This window comes from Arachis ipaensis, chromosome B3 (genome assembly GCF_059453495.1).
Source record: "Arachis ipaensis isolate K30076 ecotype BB chromosome B3, ASM5945349v1, whole genome shotgun sequence".
Lineage (NCBI taxonomy): Eukaryota > Viridiplantae > Streptophyta > Magnoliopsida > Fabales > Fabaceae > Arachis > Arachis ipaensis.
The window spans coordinates 130,227,036-130,244,478 of NC_142438.1; the positions used below are offsets into that span (position 1 = coordinate 130,227,036).

The 17,443-nt window shown below is 33.7% G+C and overlaps 2 protein-coding genes across 2 annotated transcripts; one reads left to right on the top strand and one right to left on the bottom strand.

Annotated features, from left to right (window-relative positions):
* Positions 1-7,999: 7,999 nt before the first annotated feature.
* LOC107631098 (putative serine/threonine protein kinase IREH1) lies at positions 8,000-11,527 on the bottom strand. Its single transcript, XM_088510261.1, has 7 exons — positions 11,390-11,527; positions 10,801-10,889; positions 10,050-10,101; positions 9,881-9,937; positions 9,603-9,776; positions 9,291-9,504; positions 8,000-8,133 (listed from the first exon to the last, which is right to left on the bottom strand). The coding sequence occupies exons 1-7, from the start codon at positions 11,525-11,527 to the stop codon at positions 8,000-8,002; spliced, it is 858 nt and encodes a 285-aa protein (XP_088366387.1).
* Positions 11,528-15,916: 4,389 nt separating this feature from the next.
* Positions 15,917-16,843, top strand: LOC107631097 (PLAT domain-containing protein 3). The gene is made up of 2 exons (XM_016334426.3): positions 15,917-16,124; positions 16,216-16,843. The coding sequence occupies exons 1-2, from the start codon at positions 16,053-16,055 to the stop codon at positions 16,687-16,689; spliced, it is 546 nt and encodes a 181-aa protein (XP_016189912.1). The 5' UTR covers positions 15,917-16,052; the 3' UTR covers positions 16,690-16,843.
* The last annotated feature ends 600 nt before the right edge of the window (positions 16,844-17,443 follow it).

Sequence of the window (17,443 nt, forward strand, 5' to 3'; positions counted from 1 at the left end):
CTTAGCTGAAATATTGAACCTTGATTCTGCTGATGTTGTGGTTGAAAATATTAGTGTTATATCTGGTAGATAATTTTATTTTAGCTTATTAGGAGAGTTGATATTTGATTCTAATTTTTGTTTTTGTGTTCTATTATTTTGATTCTAGTTTTTGCTTTCTTTTTCAGTGATTTTGATTCAATTTTTTTTTATATTTTTGTGTTTGTGAATTGAGTAAAGTAGGTAACTACGTGATCCTTAGTAACATAGAAATATTGATTAAATTTTGTTATTAATTTTGTGTATTTTACATTGCATTGATTTAGGATAGTTTATGCTTCTCTACTCATCCGGCGTTGTCCTTTGCCTCTGCTGGTCTGATTCGGCTGTCTTTCTTCTCCTGCTGGTCTGGTCTGGTCCGATTACGTCTCTGCTAAAGGTAACTTCAGTTTATTTGAGTATTGTTAAATATGTTGTTAGTTGATAATCTTAGCTGAAATATTAAATCTTGAGACTGCTGATATTGTGGTTGAAAATACTGTTAGTTGATTATGCTGATGTTGTTGTGGTTGAAAGTATTGGTGTGTAACATGGTTGATTATATGATTTTTTGGTTATTTGGAGAGTTGATATTTTTATTCTATTTTTTGTTTCTGGATTTTATATTTTAAACTTCCAAAAAATTTGCAGTGCCATCCTAGAACCGGTGTCGAGCCTGACATCCAAGAATTGTGGCAAATTACTCATCAAAAGACTAATGGAGAATGGGTCAATGAAAAAGCTAAACAAATTGATGTAACATTACTAACCTTTTCCTTTTTCTGTTGCATGAAAGTTAAATTTTATTCATGAAATTTTTGGTTTTGAACCACATTCGGTTTTGCCAATTGGTGTTGTTGCGCTTGCCGACAACACATGGTTTATGCCTATTCCAAAGATAAAGGTTCTTGCTAGCAGTGCGGTAAGACTTTCGCTTGAGAATTGCAACTCTGCTTTGTAATTGGTTCTTAAGTATGTAACATTAAAATTTTCTCAATTGATGCATAGGTATTCTATACACCATTTTTGAGACACATATGGACATGGTTGGGTCTTACACCAGCAACAAGGAAAAACTTCCTCTCCCTCTTGGATAATGGCTACAGTTGCATTTTAATACCTGGTGGAGTGCAAGAAACATTTCTCATGGAGCATGATACCGAGGTGTGTTCCATCTCACTCCTTTTTAGTATTTCTATTCTATTTTTGATAATTGTAGTACTATGATTGATGCAATGTTTAGTATTATATTGTTATGAAAAATTTTCCTTCTAATGCTATATAAATAGTTGAGGCCAACTATCCTATAACATGACATACTAGGAACTTGGCATTCTACATTTTTCTTGTATGATTATATTAGTGTATAGTCAAAAAATTCCTAAAAAAGTTGTAAATATAATTAAGGAGTACATTGTGTTAGTTAGATCTTTTAGTGCCTACATCTTACTGGTTTTTCTTGATATTTGGTTTTGTACTGTATTTCTCCTTTCTACTGATTTTAAAGACAGGCTGAAAAGGATTTGAAATAAATTGTGTCTTTCAAGATGAGCATCATTATTGTCATTGCATGATTTATGTTAAAAACTTTAAATGGGTCAGTGATATTAAGATATTTTTACCCTGTAGACTGCCTATCTCAAAGCAAGAAAAAGATTTATCTGCATAGCAATGCAGAAGGGCCAACCCCTTGTTCCGGTTTTCTGTTTTGGACAGGTACTTATTTCTTGTCCAAATCAGCTTTACAACACTAAAAATTATTTAGTGTTTCACATCCTTATATGTTAGTGTTACTGATTTATGTTTATCATTAACTACCATTTCTCATTTTCCTTCGTCACTGCAATGTTTGCTATAGTCAGATATCTATAAGTGGTGGAAACCTGGTGGGAAGTTAATTCTGAATTTTGCAAAGGCTATCAAGTTCACCCCCATATACTTTTGGGGAATTTTTGGGTGTGTGTTTCTTCTACATCCCAATTTGTTAATCCTCATCATTTTCGTTATCAATGTTTTCACTAGACAATGTTTCTTCCATGAAAAATCAGAGTAACTAAATTTATATTTGAAGTTGAGTTGGTTTAATCTTTTAACACAAATCATCTCTTCAACTTCTAGATCTCCAATACCATTCAAGCATCCAATGTATATTGTTGTGGGTAGACCGATTGAGCTTGACAAAAATTCAGAACCAATAACAGAAAAGGTATATGTCCTTCATGCAGCGTTTATCCATTAAGTTATCCTGGGATAACATATTAACATGCTGCATTCTTTTTCTCTCTTGTATTGTTCCCTATTCATCTTCAAAATGTTCATTACATTGACTTGTGTTATGCTTTCACTAAAGATTCTAGCTTCCATGAAAAAAAAAAACTTTATTCAAATCTTTTATGGAACCTTATATTTCAATGTAAAGCATGTGGGGTATCTCTAATATTGTTTGTAAATTTGATATCTTTCTCCATATTAGGTTGCTACGGTGCATAGTCAATTTGTTGCATCACTTCAAGATCTTTTTGAACGGTACAAAGCTCGTGCTGGATATCCAAACCTTGAGTTGAGAATTGTCTGATGATTAGTCCAACATTCTGGGGAATTACACCAATCTTTCTTGGTGATCATATGCTACCTTGAGGGCTCAAGACTATTTTGATGCATAGAGACACTAATCTATGTTAGAACTTTTATGTTTTGGTTGAACTTATATATGCAAGACATATAACTTGTAGAACTTATAGAACTTGTAGATATATACTCACTAATATTATTTTGTTTGAAAACAATTTTAGCTAAAATGATCTTGTTTGACTTATGTATGTTTTTGCATATTATATAGATGTAAACTTGCTTATCAAAATAGTTAATATATTAGTTAATTTAAAAAATAATTTAGTAAATTATGCATGCAATTTGTATTAAAAAAATTGTTACAAAATAATTAATTTGCTTTTCTAACTAAAGAAAAAAATGTTACAAAATCATGTTACATTTTGTAATAAAATTTGTTGATAGAAAAAAATAGATTGTCACGAAAAATACCTTCAAGATCAAAATTTGTTACCACTTTTGTAACGGTTTTTAGTTTTTTGTTTCAAAACAAATTGTTACAAAATATCATATTGAATTGTAACAGTTCTATTTTTCGTTACAAAAACCTTTTGTAACGGGACTTACTGCAACAGCCCCTTTTTTTGTTACAAAAAACTTTTGTTTCAAAATTTCGACGTTTTGTTTCAAAATTTCGACGTTTTGTAACAATTTTTTTTTGTTACAAATACGCTTTTTTCTTGTAGTGTTAGTGTCTTGATTAGAATTGGAAACAAGTTCAAATTGATGAGAAACTTGATTATTCTTATATAGAAAGAAATTTTCATAAAAAATTACATTTTTAGAAATGAAAAATTGTTTGTTATTAATGTCCATCAAAAGATATCCTTTTGTTTCTGTTTTAAAGTCAAGAAAAATGCATTTTCTTCCTCTTTTATAAAATTTATTTTTATTTGCAACCAAAGTTAAAGCAAATGCAAGACATCCAAAAATTCAGAAGTGTTGAATGTTTGGTATTTTACTAAAAAGAATCTGATAAGGACTTTTATTATTAATAGATGAACTAGGCACTCTATTGAGAATATGTACAGCATGTGATGCAGCATATCTCCAAAAAAAATGGAAAAGTCTAGGGGGCCAGCACCTTTATTAAATTTTGGCCAGCATGTAATCAGCAAAAGAAAAGTGAATAATTTCTAGCCATTGGATGAAATCTCACACCATTAAAATCATCATTGATGGCTACTTGATGGCTACAAATTACAAAAGTTGCTGCCCCCTGGCACTCCTCAGGAATATGAGCCTTAAAAATGAGTGCCCCAGCAATATTCAAAATATCTTGATATTTTTATTCTACAACTTCATTTTGTTGAGGTGTCTTAACACATGAAGTGTGATGAATTATTCTCTATTTTTCATAAAAGGAACTCATGATGAATTCAGCTCCATTATCAGTCCTGATATTTTTTATTTTTGTTTGAAATTAGATTTCAATTAGTTGCACAAATTATTGAAAAAAAAAAAGAAGTTTCACTTTTATTTTTTATAAAAAATAGCCAAGTGAATCTGCTTTTTTTTTCTACTATTATTAAAAAATACTTATGACCAGCAAAAGATGGAGTAGAAATAGGTCCCTAAATATCCATGTGAACTAAATCAAATAAATTGACAAGATTTTTTTTTACTCAAATGAAAAGGCAATCTTCTTTGTTTTGCATAATGACATGGTTCATAAGGTTCATCTTTTAATGGAAATACAATAAAAAGATAACTCTTTTTCATTTCTTGTAACCTATCAATTGAGACATGTCCTAACCTATAATACCAAGTTTTATAATTTATAGTGTCTGTGATAGCATTAACACTAACTGAATTATTGGTGTTGACTAATTCTCTATTCTTTATTTCTAAGTTGACATAAGTTGCATTTGAATTGAAGATATACAAGCTACCTCTTTGTCTAACATGACCAATCATCTTCAAGAAAAGGTTGTCCTGTATCTCACAGTGTGTATTGTTAAATAAGAATTGACAAGGTAAAAAATTAGTTGCTTCAGACATAGATATGAGATTAAAATTGAAAGAGGGCACATATAATACATTTGTAAGGTAAAAATCATGGGTTAAAATTATAGTTTCACTAATGGTTGATGTGGTCTCAATTCTATTTGGACCTTTGATTAATATAGGATCTATTGTATGATGAGAGTGAAAAGTATGAAGAGAAAAAGTAACATGTGCAGTGGCACCTGTGTCAATTATCCAGTTATATATTGTAAAGGAATGTAAGAAACTGATAAAATATGGTGTATACTTGCTATAGGAGCTATCACTGTGTTTATGACTTGTGTTTGAAGAGAACTATGAGCAAGATCATTTTTATGTTGCTGGAATAGAGAAATCAATGCTTGTTTTTTTATCTTCAGAAAATAAGTTGTCTAGGCTCTTACTATTCTCCTCTTGAGTTGAACACACATCAAGTATGTTGCTATTTTCACCTGTTTTATCAACAACAATCATATTGTTCACATTTGCTACTCTAAATTTTTTTACAAATGAGGAGGAAACTCATGCTTATGGTAGCAGGTCTCTATGGTGTGTCCAGTCTTCCCGCAATGAGAACAACTTCTCATCATTCCTCTTCCACTACTAACTCTACTTCAGCCTCGGCCACGTCCGCCTTTGTCACCTCGATTTGTGATACCAGAATTTGCATTCAAGATCATACCAAACTCTCTATTGTTTTCATTACCAGTTCTTCCAATATTGACAGCATTAACAAGCATTCTTTTTTTACTTTGATCTAAGTTGGTTAATTGTCTTTCTTGTTGCAAAAGCAAAAAATAGATGGAATTCACACTGGGCAGTGGCACCATCAACATAATCTGTGATTTCACTGTGTTGTACTACTCATTTAACCCTCTCAAAATTCTAACATCATATTCTTGGCCTCTATATTCTCTTATGATCTTTAGTCCACATGAGCATGATACTCCACAAGCACATGATGGGATTGGTTTGAACTCATCAAGTTCTTCCCAAATTCCCTTAAGTTTAGTGAAATATGCAGTGATGGATAGATCTTCCTGCTTCACCGTAAACATCTCTTCTTGAAGATCAGTTATCTGAAATAAATCACCTTCATAGAATTTGTGCTTGAGATCATTTCAGAGCTCCGAGGCCACATTACACCAAAGAACACTCTGAAGAATCTCTGTACTTAGGAAAAATGCAACCATATAGTATAAAGGTGTTGCATCTATCCCAAACTTCATAAGTTGAGTCAGTTTTTTCAGGTTTCAGAATGCTTCCATCAATGAATCTCAACTTATTCTTCGATTTGATGGATAGTCAAACCGATCCTGCCCATGAGTAGGGGTGGAAACAGGCCAGGCCAGGCCAGGCCAGGCTTTGCTCTTAACAGGCCTGGCCTGTCATACAGTTGATTGGCCTGAGCCTGGCCTGCAGCCTGTTATAGGCTCTTTATAAAGTACTAGGCCTGGCCTGTTATTCAGCCTGGCCTGGCCTGAAGCCTGTTAAAAGGCCTGCTAATTTTTTTTTACAAAAATAAAAATATTATTTAAAAAAATTATTTTTTAATAAAAATAGTTACATGTAATATGTCATATATTTAATATTTGTAAAAAATTTTAAACTTTTAACATATTTAAAATATACAAAAATATTTATAATAAAATATAATAAATTTAAAATACCTCATAATTTTATTAATAATAAATAATTATTTATATATTTAATTATATTTTAACAGGCCCAGGCAGGCCTGACAGGCCTATAAGGCTAATTAGTGAGCCTGGGCCTGGCCTATTAATGTATTAAGGCTTTTAAAAGAGCCTGGAGCTGTACCTATTTTATAACAGGCCAGGCCAGGTCAGGCCAAACACAGGCCAGGTTGCAGGCCCCTGGCAGGCCGCCTGGCCTTTTTCCACCCCTACCCATGAGTGATAATTTCGAGTTGTAAGAGAAGTTTGAGTTAGTGATAAACCTAAACTTTCATTTGGATGGAGGTAGAAGAGACTTGTCTGATCTGGTCTTGAATCGAGTTCAATATTGATCTCCCTACTTGTGTCTGAAGGCTAGCAAGTTGATTCATCAATCTTGTGATATTTTGTAAATCACTCACTGAAAATGTTTGCAGGTTGTGAATTTTCTAGATTCTCCACTCCAGCTTCTCGATCTACCATGGATGTCGCAGAAATAAGGGGCAAAGTTCACACTTCTTGCTTAATAATATTTGCAGCTCTTCCACACTCACCGCACCATGATGAAATCTATTTTGAGCTGCAGATTTCTTAGTAGAAAAATAAATAAATTCTGCTATGCAAGATAAAAAAGAGAGAAATGCATGTATCTATTGCATTAATAGAGAAATCACACTTTTATAAAAACAAAAGGTACAGTTATATACCCAAAAAGAAAAAAAATTATACTAGTTATCTCTTCATATTCTATTATACAACTGTGATCTACTAATATCACACAATATCCAATAAAACAAGAAGTACCGAGAATACTAATAGTATTGATACATTAATAATAGTATTCACACTACAAGAAAACAAGCTTTTTTCTACACTTTTAAAGCGTGGTGAAAAGTCAAAAAAAGTGTAACGATAGCTTTTCGCCACGTTTTTTGAGCTATCGGCACGCTTTTGAAAGGGTCACAACTGCAAGGGTGCCGGTTGCTCTATCGCCACGCTTTTGGTGACCTACCGCCACGCTTTTTTTGTCGCCACGCTTTTATCTATTGCCACGCTTTTAAGCGTGGCCATATGTGAGAGATATGGCTACGCTTTTAAAGTGTGCCAATAGCTAGGATATGGCTACGCTTTTAAAGCGTGCCAACAGCTAGAGATATGGCTACGCTTTTAAAGCGTGCCAACAGCAAGAGATAACGCTACGCTTTAAAAGCGTGCCAATAGCTAGAGATATCGCTACGCTTTTAAAGCGTGCCAATAGCAAGAGATATCGCTACATTTTTTAAGCGTAGCTGTTGATGACTGCGGTACAATATGGCTACGCTTTCAAAGCGTGGCTATAAGTTTATTCAGGTTCTGTTGTTTTTTTTTTTTCGTAATAAAATCTTACAAAATTCATAGATAAGTGTAAAATTTAGACAATGACAATTATCAATCAATTTGTTTGAAGACTTTTCTACAAGTTTCAAAGATCAAAAGATGAATAGTTGTGAACATTGCATTAAATGAGTTACACGAAGAGTATTTGTGCATATTATGGTAGTACCACGCTAAGCTAAAAAGCACAATGCATCAATTTGAAAGTGCCACAACAAGAAACTAAGATTGCATCAGGAAATCAATGGTACATTATTTACATTGACATGAAACTGAACAACAATATGGGGCATTCCCCCCTTTGACCACAATTCCAAGTTCATCACTTGAAGCAGCTAAGGATCTGCTTTACCAGCAACCTGTTCATCACTTGAATCATATTGATCTTCACTTATTTCCTCATCATCACTTGATTTCTCTTCTGGTGCAGCTCCTACATCTTCAGCTTTAGCATACTTCTCACAGTACTCTGAACAATTCAAGCACACTGTGTTAAATTAAGAACTTTATTGATTCTAAAGTTAAAGACCATTAAATTATGCATAAATTAGTCTAATGAAGAACTCAAGCCTAGAAAAGGAAATCCAAGTGATAATGGCTTCAAGTAATAGATAAACATAGACAACAGCAGCTGTATAAAAAGAATTCATAACTATGGCTTACCCTACTTATGTGCTTTCTCTTGTACTAATTATATCAATGAGTGAAGCTAGTGTGCATTTCATTTTTCTTACTTGAATGGAAAATTTCTACAGAAAATATTCAGATAATGTAAATGACACCACATTGACAGATCCATTTAAATGTTAGATATAAACCAAAAATTAGAAAAGAACAAACAGACGGTGAACCCCTTATAGGGTTGTGTGTAAGTGTGTAAGTGTGTAAGTGTGTAGTGTGAGTGAGTTGTAAATTTGTAATATGAACCAAAAGAAAAAAGGTGAGAAAGGGACAAACATCACAAAAACATGATGTTGAAAGGTTCTACCCAAATTAAAAACTAAAAAATTGCAGCTAGCCAAGTTATGGAGACACAACACAATATAAAAGAAACTTGGTCACCCAAAATAGCAGGACAAAAGCATATTCTCCCATGCAAAAAAATAACATTATGTTACCGTACAAGCAGATGGATACTTAACACTACGTTCCAGTAAAGGAACCATATGTATATAAATCTGTATGATGTTTTTGTAATTTTATATCCGCGAGTGACCATAGCACATTTGCAAAATGAATTCTCAAGGGATTTCTCGTCGCACCTAGGCATATAAATACGAGTATCTTATCTATTAGCTTTGTATTTAATTGAAACAATTTGTACTTTTCCCAATTTGTACTTTTCAACTATTACTAGTATTGTCTATTGTGTCTAAACCTGTAATACATATCTGGATAAGAATTCACAGTAAAGTATCTAGCCCAAGTCTCAGTTAGTTGTCTACTTTAGTTTTTCACAAAATGAAACTGATATAAATGAAAAAGGATTAAGAACCCCCCATCCCCCAGAATCAAGGATCGTTAATGCAAAGAAGGGGCAGAAAAACAAACGAGGAGAAAAAATACGAGAAAATTTGTATGCTCAGAAAATTTGTATGCTCAGAAAGAAGGGGCAGAAAAACAAACGAGATGTATCTGTCAGCATATAAATCTCGGTTGTCAAGTATATTCCTGCCAAGACAGTGCGCTTGGCATTCCAATCAATATCAGAAGCATTGTCACCTGTAGCATGCCAAATCTCATCCACGAACATTGCCCTCTGTTTAAAAGAGAAATTACTAAAAGAGTAGTTGACTGATGAACTGGAATCAAACTCAGCAAGACCCCCACATTCGTCTCCCTGTTTGTATATTTTTCACAGGAGAAAGTCATCACACAAACTTCAAATTGATGTGACAGTTAATATTTTATGTTTAGAGATACCAATAAATGCAGTACCACTTCATCTTGGCGATTGCTCAAGCAACTACTGCTACCACTTAAGCTATCAGCATCACTAGAATCCTCAGCATCACTTGCATGATATACAAGACCGTCTGAAGTATTCCATGAGTAGCGAGAAGTGAAGTAACTAGTGTCTAGAGCACTCTCAGAAGCAGGAACAAACGCAGCCTGCAAACCAGAACGTTATTATGTTGTTCAGCATACAACATCTACTACATCAAGAGACATGCAGTACAATGAACAAAAATTATGACTTGAGAAGCATTACATACCTTCTGTCTAGCAAGTGTGTCCCAATTTATATCCTTAAAGAAAACATGTTCTTTCACCTGGATAATTAAGCATCTATCAATGTGACGTTTGAAATGCAAGTAAAATGAAACATGATCATAAAAATGGGGAACAAGCATCTGTATGCTAATACAGTAATAATTAAATCACCTCTGATGCACCTCTAGCTCCAAGTCTTTGGTTAGGATCTTCAGTAAATAATCTGTAAATAAACACATTTCAGGTACTAATCCAAGAAAATATTCATTTTTCTATCCTAATCGTGACTTCAATTTAGCACAATAACGCAGGACAAAAAACCATAATTTATAACAGATCGGCATCCAGCTAAGGGAGCATAAAGAAAAAGCTTTAGATAGAATAAAACCTAGATTTTGTACAGATTATAATTATATTTTCATTTTTACACAAAGTCACAGTTAAGAGGGGGTAAAAAATGAATCATGGGCTTGTTATGTAGTTGACAACAGTCAAATCATTCAGAACACCAAATACAACGAGATTGTTGCTTTGTGACATAAGTTCAAATACTTGAAACAGCTTCCTGCATGTGAGGGTAAGGCTGCACATCTACCCTCCCAAAAAGCCCCACCTAGTTGAAGCCTGTTCTCATGGTTTAAGGATAATGCCATGTGAAACGTGAAACAGTAGTGGTCACTGTCACAAGATTATTAACATAAAGTTCATATTTAACAGATAAAGTATGGCACCAGGATTGCTGAACAATATACATTCGCAAATGCTATCTTCAGCTTAAGCAGTCAAGCTAAAATATCCAAATTAATGGAAGCATACTCAGTATTGGAAACATAAACAAAGCATTCATATTCTAAAATGCTTACCAGAATAAACAGTTTGCAATTGCCAGATACATATAACATGAACATAACATGATTATTACCGATCAATAAGATCTTGAGCTTCAGGACTCATTTCTTCAGGAACTGCAGGCCATGGTATCTTACGATTAAGAATATTATCAAATATAGTCTACAAACACCCCCAAAAAGAAATATCTGTCAGTAAGAGCTAAACCATACAGTAAACAAGAACAGAAACGCAAAAATCCTGGCAAAAGGTATGCTATAAAACCCAAAAGCTGCATGCAAGATATATATCCAATGCCTAATAAAACTTTATAGTCAATTAGGTATACTCGTCACAATTTATTCTTCTTTATGTTTTCCAAATAAACATCTCATTGATTCTACAGCTAGTATAACTTATTTAAATATACTAAAGTTATTGTGAAATTACAACAAATATGCAAAAGTGAGTTGGTGATATGAATAAGCATGTCATGTACTGAAGAAACAAGCAATTCTAACACATCATTGGCATTGCAAAGGGTACTATCATACTATTTATTTCTATCCCTATCTTACCCTTTTGAGTTTCCTACAAACAAAAAAGAAAATGAAGATTTTGGTCTCAATACTAGTCTTAATTCAGGTTGATCCATTTTCATAATACAATAAACATAACAAAACCTGATACTTAGTCTTGTAGATGTTAACAGCAGCTGCATGAGCTAGTAACTGATAATGTGACACTATATAAGGTTCAGTGGCAGAATCACCCAACACTGCAATTAAGGTTTTGCCATGATGAACATCTTCCAGGTGCATAAGCTCCAATTGCGTAGGCGAATTTTCCAATAGACCATGGCTCGTTGACTGTGATCCAATGCTTCACTCTGTCTCCGAATTCTTTAAAAATCTTTTGACAAATATAAGTAAGAAATTTGAATTACACTATCTTAGGACTTAAAAGGCCACCATATTCATCTTCTAAGACTTGAGGGATGTCCTAATGTAAAATAGTCACAAAAGGTTGAATATCTACATTGAGTTCCAAATGGAAGGTACTAATATCATATTTTAGGCCTAAATTATTGAAACAGAAAAAGAAAAGATTGGATTAAATAATCAAATATTTTAGCCACATATACAATATGATGAACCTTTAGCTAGTAGCTCACTGATGAGGTTATTATAGTACTTGATTCCTTCCTTATTTACACCTCCACTGAGCTTTCCCTCTGCAATTAACCAAAGGATCTAACGTTTAATTAACTTAATAATAATTAATGAACCACTTCACTCTGATGAATAACATGACATAAGTAAGAATAAGAAATATATATTACTGAATTTAAATTAATGAAGATCACAATATAGCAAGCTATATAATATGTTGATGACTTCATGTCTTCATTTTCATATTGGACTTTTACTTGGTGTTCCCTTTAAAGACAGAGACAAGGAAAGAGAGAGAATTAGAAATGTATTTAATTTTCCCCACATAACAAATTAACAATCTAATAATCTTAAAAAGATAATTCAAATCTATTATATTAAGTTAATTAAGAGATAATAGTTTCAATGGTCTCTGAAAAGATCACATGTAATTAATTTGGTCTTCTAAAAATCAGAGACCTCAATAGGACCAATTTAAAGTGTTTTATCTTTCGAGTACTAAAATGACGCGAACCATTTTGATTAACTCTTACAATTATTTTGCAAACTTAAGAGTAAACTAGTGTCATGTTTCTTACTTAGTAGTATTCTGGACCAAGAGATGGAGAATCTATAAGCATCCATGTTTAAATCCTTCATGATCTCAACATCTTTCTGCATTATCAATGTTTTTCTTTTTTCAGAAGAATCAAAATGATTATGCCTAATTTCTCTGTTCTTGAATTGTTACATACAAGCTAATGATTCAGGTGATTTGAAGTACTGCACCTTGTAGCGATGATATTCATCCATGGCTATCTCGCCATTACTTCTATCTTAACTTTAAAATTAATTCCTCACACTATCTTATACTTTTGTACCTACTTAATGATGATAAAGGATGGTTAACAACAATACAACCAAAGGTTATTATCTCACTAAGTACAATTTGATCAAACAAATTAGAAGCATTTATATATAAATATAAATTAAAGCTTTAATTTCAAAAAGTAGAAAATAACAGCTGCATAGTTCACACAGTTGAAAATCCATAATCATGAATTCTGAAAATTTACATAATCATAACACAATTCAACCAAATAATAAACAACCAAAAAATAAAACACCAAAAGACAATAGAAGATACCTTCAGAGGCATCTCCAATCGGGACTGGGAGAAGGAGCAGGGGAGTCGACGAGCAGAGAGCAAAGGAAAACCTTATACTAATAAAAAAACCCTAGCGCTTCCCTTTCATATCAATCAGAGAATCTGAGAAAAACCAGCAATTGTTTCTAGGCCCAGAAAATTCCAAAAAAGAAAAATGGAAGAGAGAAAGAAAGCTCACGGTGGCGAAGGGAATCTGAGAAAAACCAGCAATGATGCCAGAGGTCTCAAAACAGCTCCACGGAAGGGTTTCTTTTGGCCATCAACGGAGGGCTTGCGACGGACGGTGAGCGCCGAAAGAGTAACCACCTACGAGAGTCACCGCCGAAGGAGCAGCGATGGTGGGAGTTCCGAAAAAGAGAGTAACGACGGAGGCATTGCGAGCGCTGGGGTTCTTTGGAGGGTTGGGTTCTTCGCGGAGGGCTGGGATGAGGGGCTGGGGTTCTTCGAAGCTTTTAGGGTTTCTGGGTTCTTTGAAGAGAAAAGGGGTTCTTTGAAGAGAAAAGGGGTTCTTTAATTTCGAATAATGAAGGAGAAGAACGCAGCGTTTAAAATCATGAAGGAACGCAGCGTTTTGTTGTTTGGAGGACCTTTTGGCCACGCTTTTGAAGCGTGCCAAAAAAGTTACAAGAAACGGCCACGCTTTTAAAACATCACCCTAACAAAACCTTGTCGCCACGCTTTAAAAGCGTGCCTGTTTCCCTCTATGGCTACGTTTTTTAAGCGTTACAAAAAAAAGCGTGACTAAATCTCGAATCAATTGTTACTCTCATAAAAGCGTGGCCGTAGACCCTTTTCGCCACGCTTTTTAAGCGTAGTAAGAAAAAAAGTGGCCAAATCTCTAATCTATTGCCATCCTCATAAAAGTGTGGCCATCGACCACTTTTGGCCACGCTTTTAAAGCGTGGCAAGAAAAAAGCGTAGCCATAGGCCTTTTTTCTTGTAGTGTCATACATTAATAAATACCACTACAAAAGTATAAAACCAATCATAATCTAGTAGATAAAGGTGATGTGTAAATAATTTACATAGTTTATTTTCTAGTATTAAGTTTAGTTCTTTATTATAGTAGTTTATTTCCATTCAATCTAGTCGTATTAAATAACTTTAGTAATATATAAGTATATAATTATATATATGAAAAATAAAGAAGGTTTAAAAAAATTAGTAAGTACAAAAGAATTTTTTTTATTATAAAATTATTTTGAGGCGTATTTAAAATGGACTATATGCGATTGGGTCTTGAGTGATATGGTTAGATATGGTGGTGAAGATGTTGACAATAACTTCAGTTCACCTCAATCTTAGAATAGTGAGTAAGAGGTACCTGCAAAAGATTCTAATACTTAAGTTAATAAAGAGTTAATTAGGTTTTATGTAGAATAGAATTGAAAAGTACCTGAATTTGATAAAATATTTATAGAGAATAATGATTTGATCATCACTTCTTCTGTAAATAGATAGTGGGTGATTTTCTTCCTTTATATCATAAAAAATTATTTCAGATTGTGATAGTTATTGATCTATAGATAATACCATAAGTAGTAAGGTGACAAATTATTGCTTGCCGCCTAAGTCAGGTCGGACACATATATATCGTGGTACTCGTGCCTTAACTATGTCGAATAGGTTAATCCATATAGCTTTAAGATTGATCTTTTTAGATTTGGATAGCTTTCACATAATGGACCAACTCTTTTGGACCATAACTTTAATTATTTGAGCTATGGTATTAAAAAAATATGAATATATATGTATATATTCATATTTATTTTACATATTTTTTAATAAAATAATCAATAATTAAAAAAATTAATGTTAAATAGTCAAATTTTTTATAATGGAATAATCAAATTACTTTACTAATCAAACTTTAAGAAAAAATCAAGGGTATTTTTTATTTCTGAAATTTGATAAAAATTTTAAAAATATCCTTAAGTTTTATTTTGTTTCAATTTTGTTTCAAAAGTTTTCGATTTGCATCAAATATACTCATGATGGCTAATTTTTCAAAAATTTTAAAACCAATTCAACAATAATTTCATAAGAACAACCCTCAACATAAGCAAATCAAACATAATTTTTATACATTATTGTTAGATTGGTATTAAATTTTTTGAAAATTTAGTCGTTTACCTTTACCTGTTTAGTTTAATCAATCCTTGGGATACTAGACCCACTCTTTAGCACACCATAAGATCGGATATATATAAGGGCTTTAGCCCGAGGGAGAAGGGGTCCCAGATCTAGTTGTGATTGCCATTGAGCTTTATCTCATTCGATAGAGGACAGTAGATCTATTCCCAGTAGAAGAGATTATGATCCGAAGGAAGCAATGCCTTCTAATTGAGTCTGATCCTACTCCCTTAAGGTAGACGAAACTAATAAGAAATCCAATAACCCTGGCTTTCGCCCCTTAGATGAAATGCTAATTCTCTCCTCTTTAGGAGGTCTTACGGAGGGTCTTTACTTAACTCGACCTCTAAGCCGTAGAGCCGATAATATATTTGATACAAATAGAAAATTTTTGAGACAAAATTGAAATAAAATAAAACTTAAGAATATTTTTAAAATTTTTGTCAAATTTTAAAGACAAAAAGTATACTTTATCCAAAAATCAGTATAAATTACTAATGTTGTATATTTTTACTTGTATTACTTACGATTATATTCCTAAGATATTTATTATATATGAGTCATTAGTTTCAGCCTTTCAGGTGTATATATAGTATATATAAAGTAGTATAGTTGTTTTTTAACGTGTATTTCTTTTTTCGACACATTTCGATTAAATTAATACAAACAAAATATAAGAGAAATGAATTTTATTTCAATAAAAATAAAATTGTTTTGTTAAATTAATGTTTTGATACAAATTAAAAATCAATGGTTTGTATATGTATGTAAGAGAGAAAATGAAGAGAAAGTGTTTTTGTGAGGGAGGAGTTGATTGAATCCAGCAAGCATGTGACCCACGCTGTCTGTTTTCAATATATAACTATATGCGGATCTTACACTTATCACATAAGCATGGCTTCCTCAACAGCGTTCTTCTCTCTCCTCTTTCTACTGTCTCTCTCGTTCGCCGCAACCATCAGATCCGTAAGAACACTGCCCTCCAATCTCATCTATATATCGTTTTTTGATTTCGTGCGTAAGAATGTGAATGAATATAATATTGTGATGTACGCAGGATTCTGATGCGGAGTGCGTGTTTACGGTGTACGTTAGGACGGGATCGGTGTTGAAAGGGGGAACGGACTCCAAGATCGGATTGAAGCTATACGACAAGTACGGTTACTACATCTACATCAACAACCTCCAGGCCTGGGGAGGCTTAATGGGCAAGAACTACAACTACTTCGAACGCGGCAACCTCGACATCTTCAGCGGCAGGGGACCGTGTCTCGAATCACCTGTATGCGCCGTTAATGTCACCTCCGACGGCGCCGGTTCTCATCACGGATGGTACTGCAACTACGTCGAGGTCACCACCACTGGGCCCCACGTCTCCTGCGCTCAAGAGCAGTTCGAAGTGGAGCAGTGGCTTGCTGTTGATACCGCTCCCTATCAGCTTTGGGCCGCTAGGAATAAGTGTAGGTACAGCTTGGACCAGGCTCGCCCCAGGCCCAACAATGGAGGAGCCAGTCTATCCATGTCTCTATGATGTGCCTCCGGTCAGTGCTGTTTTGTTGTTGTAATGCTTGAATGCTTCGGGGCAACTTTGAGAGCTTTTCCTTTAGGCAACACTCTACTGTTTTGCGAGTCTTTGTAATGTTGCCTAATAATAATGAAATGAAAAATGATCTTTTTGTGAGTCTTTTTATGGTACAAATCATAAATTCTTTTATACGAACAATAACGAAAGTGGTAGATCTCATCTCTCTCGATAATGTTGTATTCAAAATATGGCAGGCTGGCTACGTGGTGATCACATCGCTGCGCGGGAGGATAAACCCTAATACTTGTTATCTGCATTACCCCCCATGGATCTTACTCCAAGCAATTAGGTGTCAAAGTCAATATATTGATGCAAGGAATGTAGAGATCCAAATCAACCTAATTACTATTGCTTCCATTTTGAAAATCCAATCACCTAAATATTTAATTGAACCAGTTCTTCATGTTAGGCCTGTCACATGTGAATCTCGCGGTCGCAGTGGCACATTAGAAAATGTGAAAGACATACCCCCGCGAGATTTAGGGTCTCAACGTAACATAATTATTTAATAATTTGCATGTGACTAAGGGGAAAAAATGTACAAGCTTGTACGAATATTATTCATTCAATTTACTATTTACAAATTACGAATTTAACAAACAAACAAATCAAATGTATACTAGTCCATAAACAAATCGGCCCTAATCTTTGGACATTAATGATGCAATTCCTCCATATATTGGAGGTAGCTGTTTCTCTA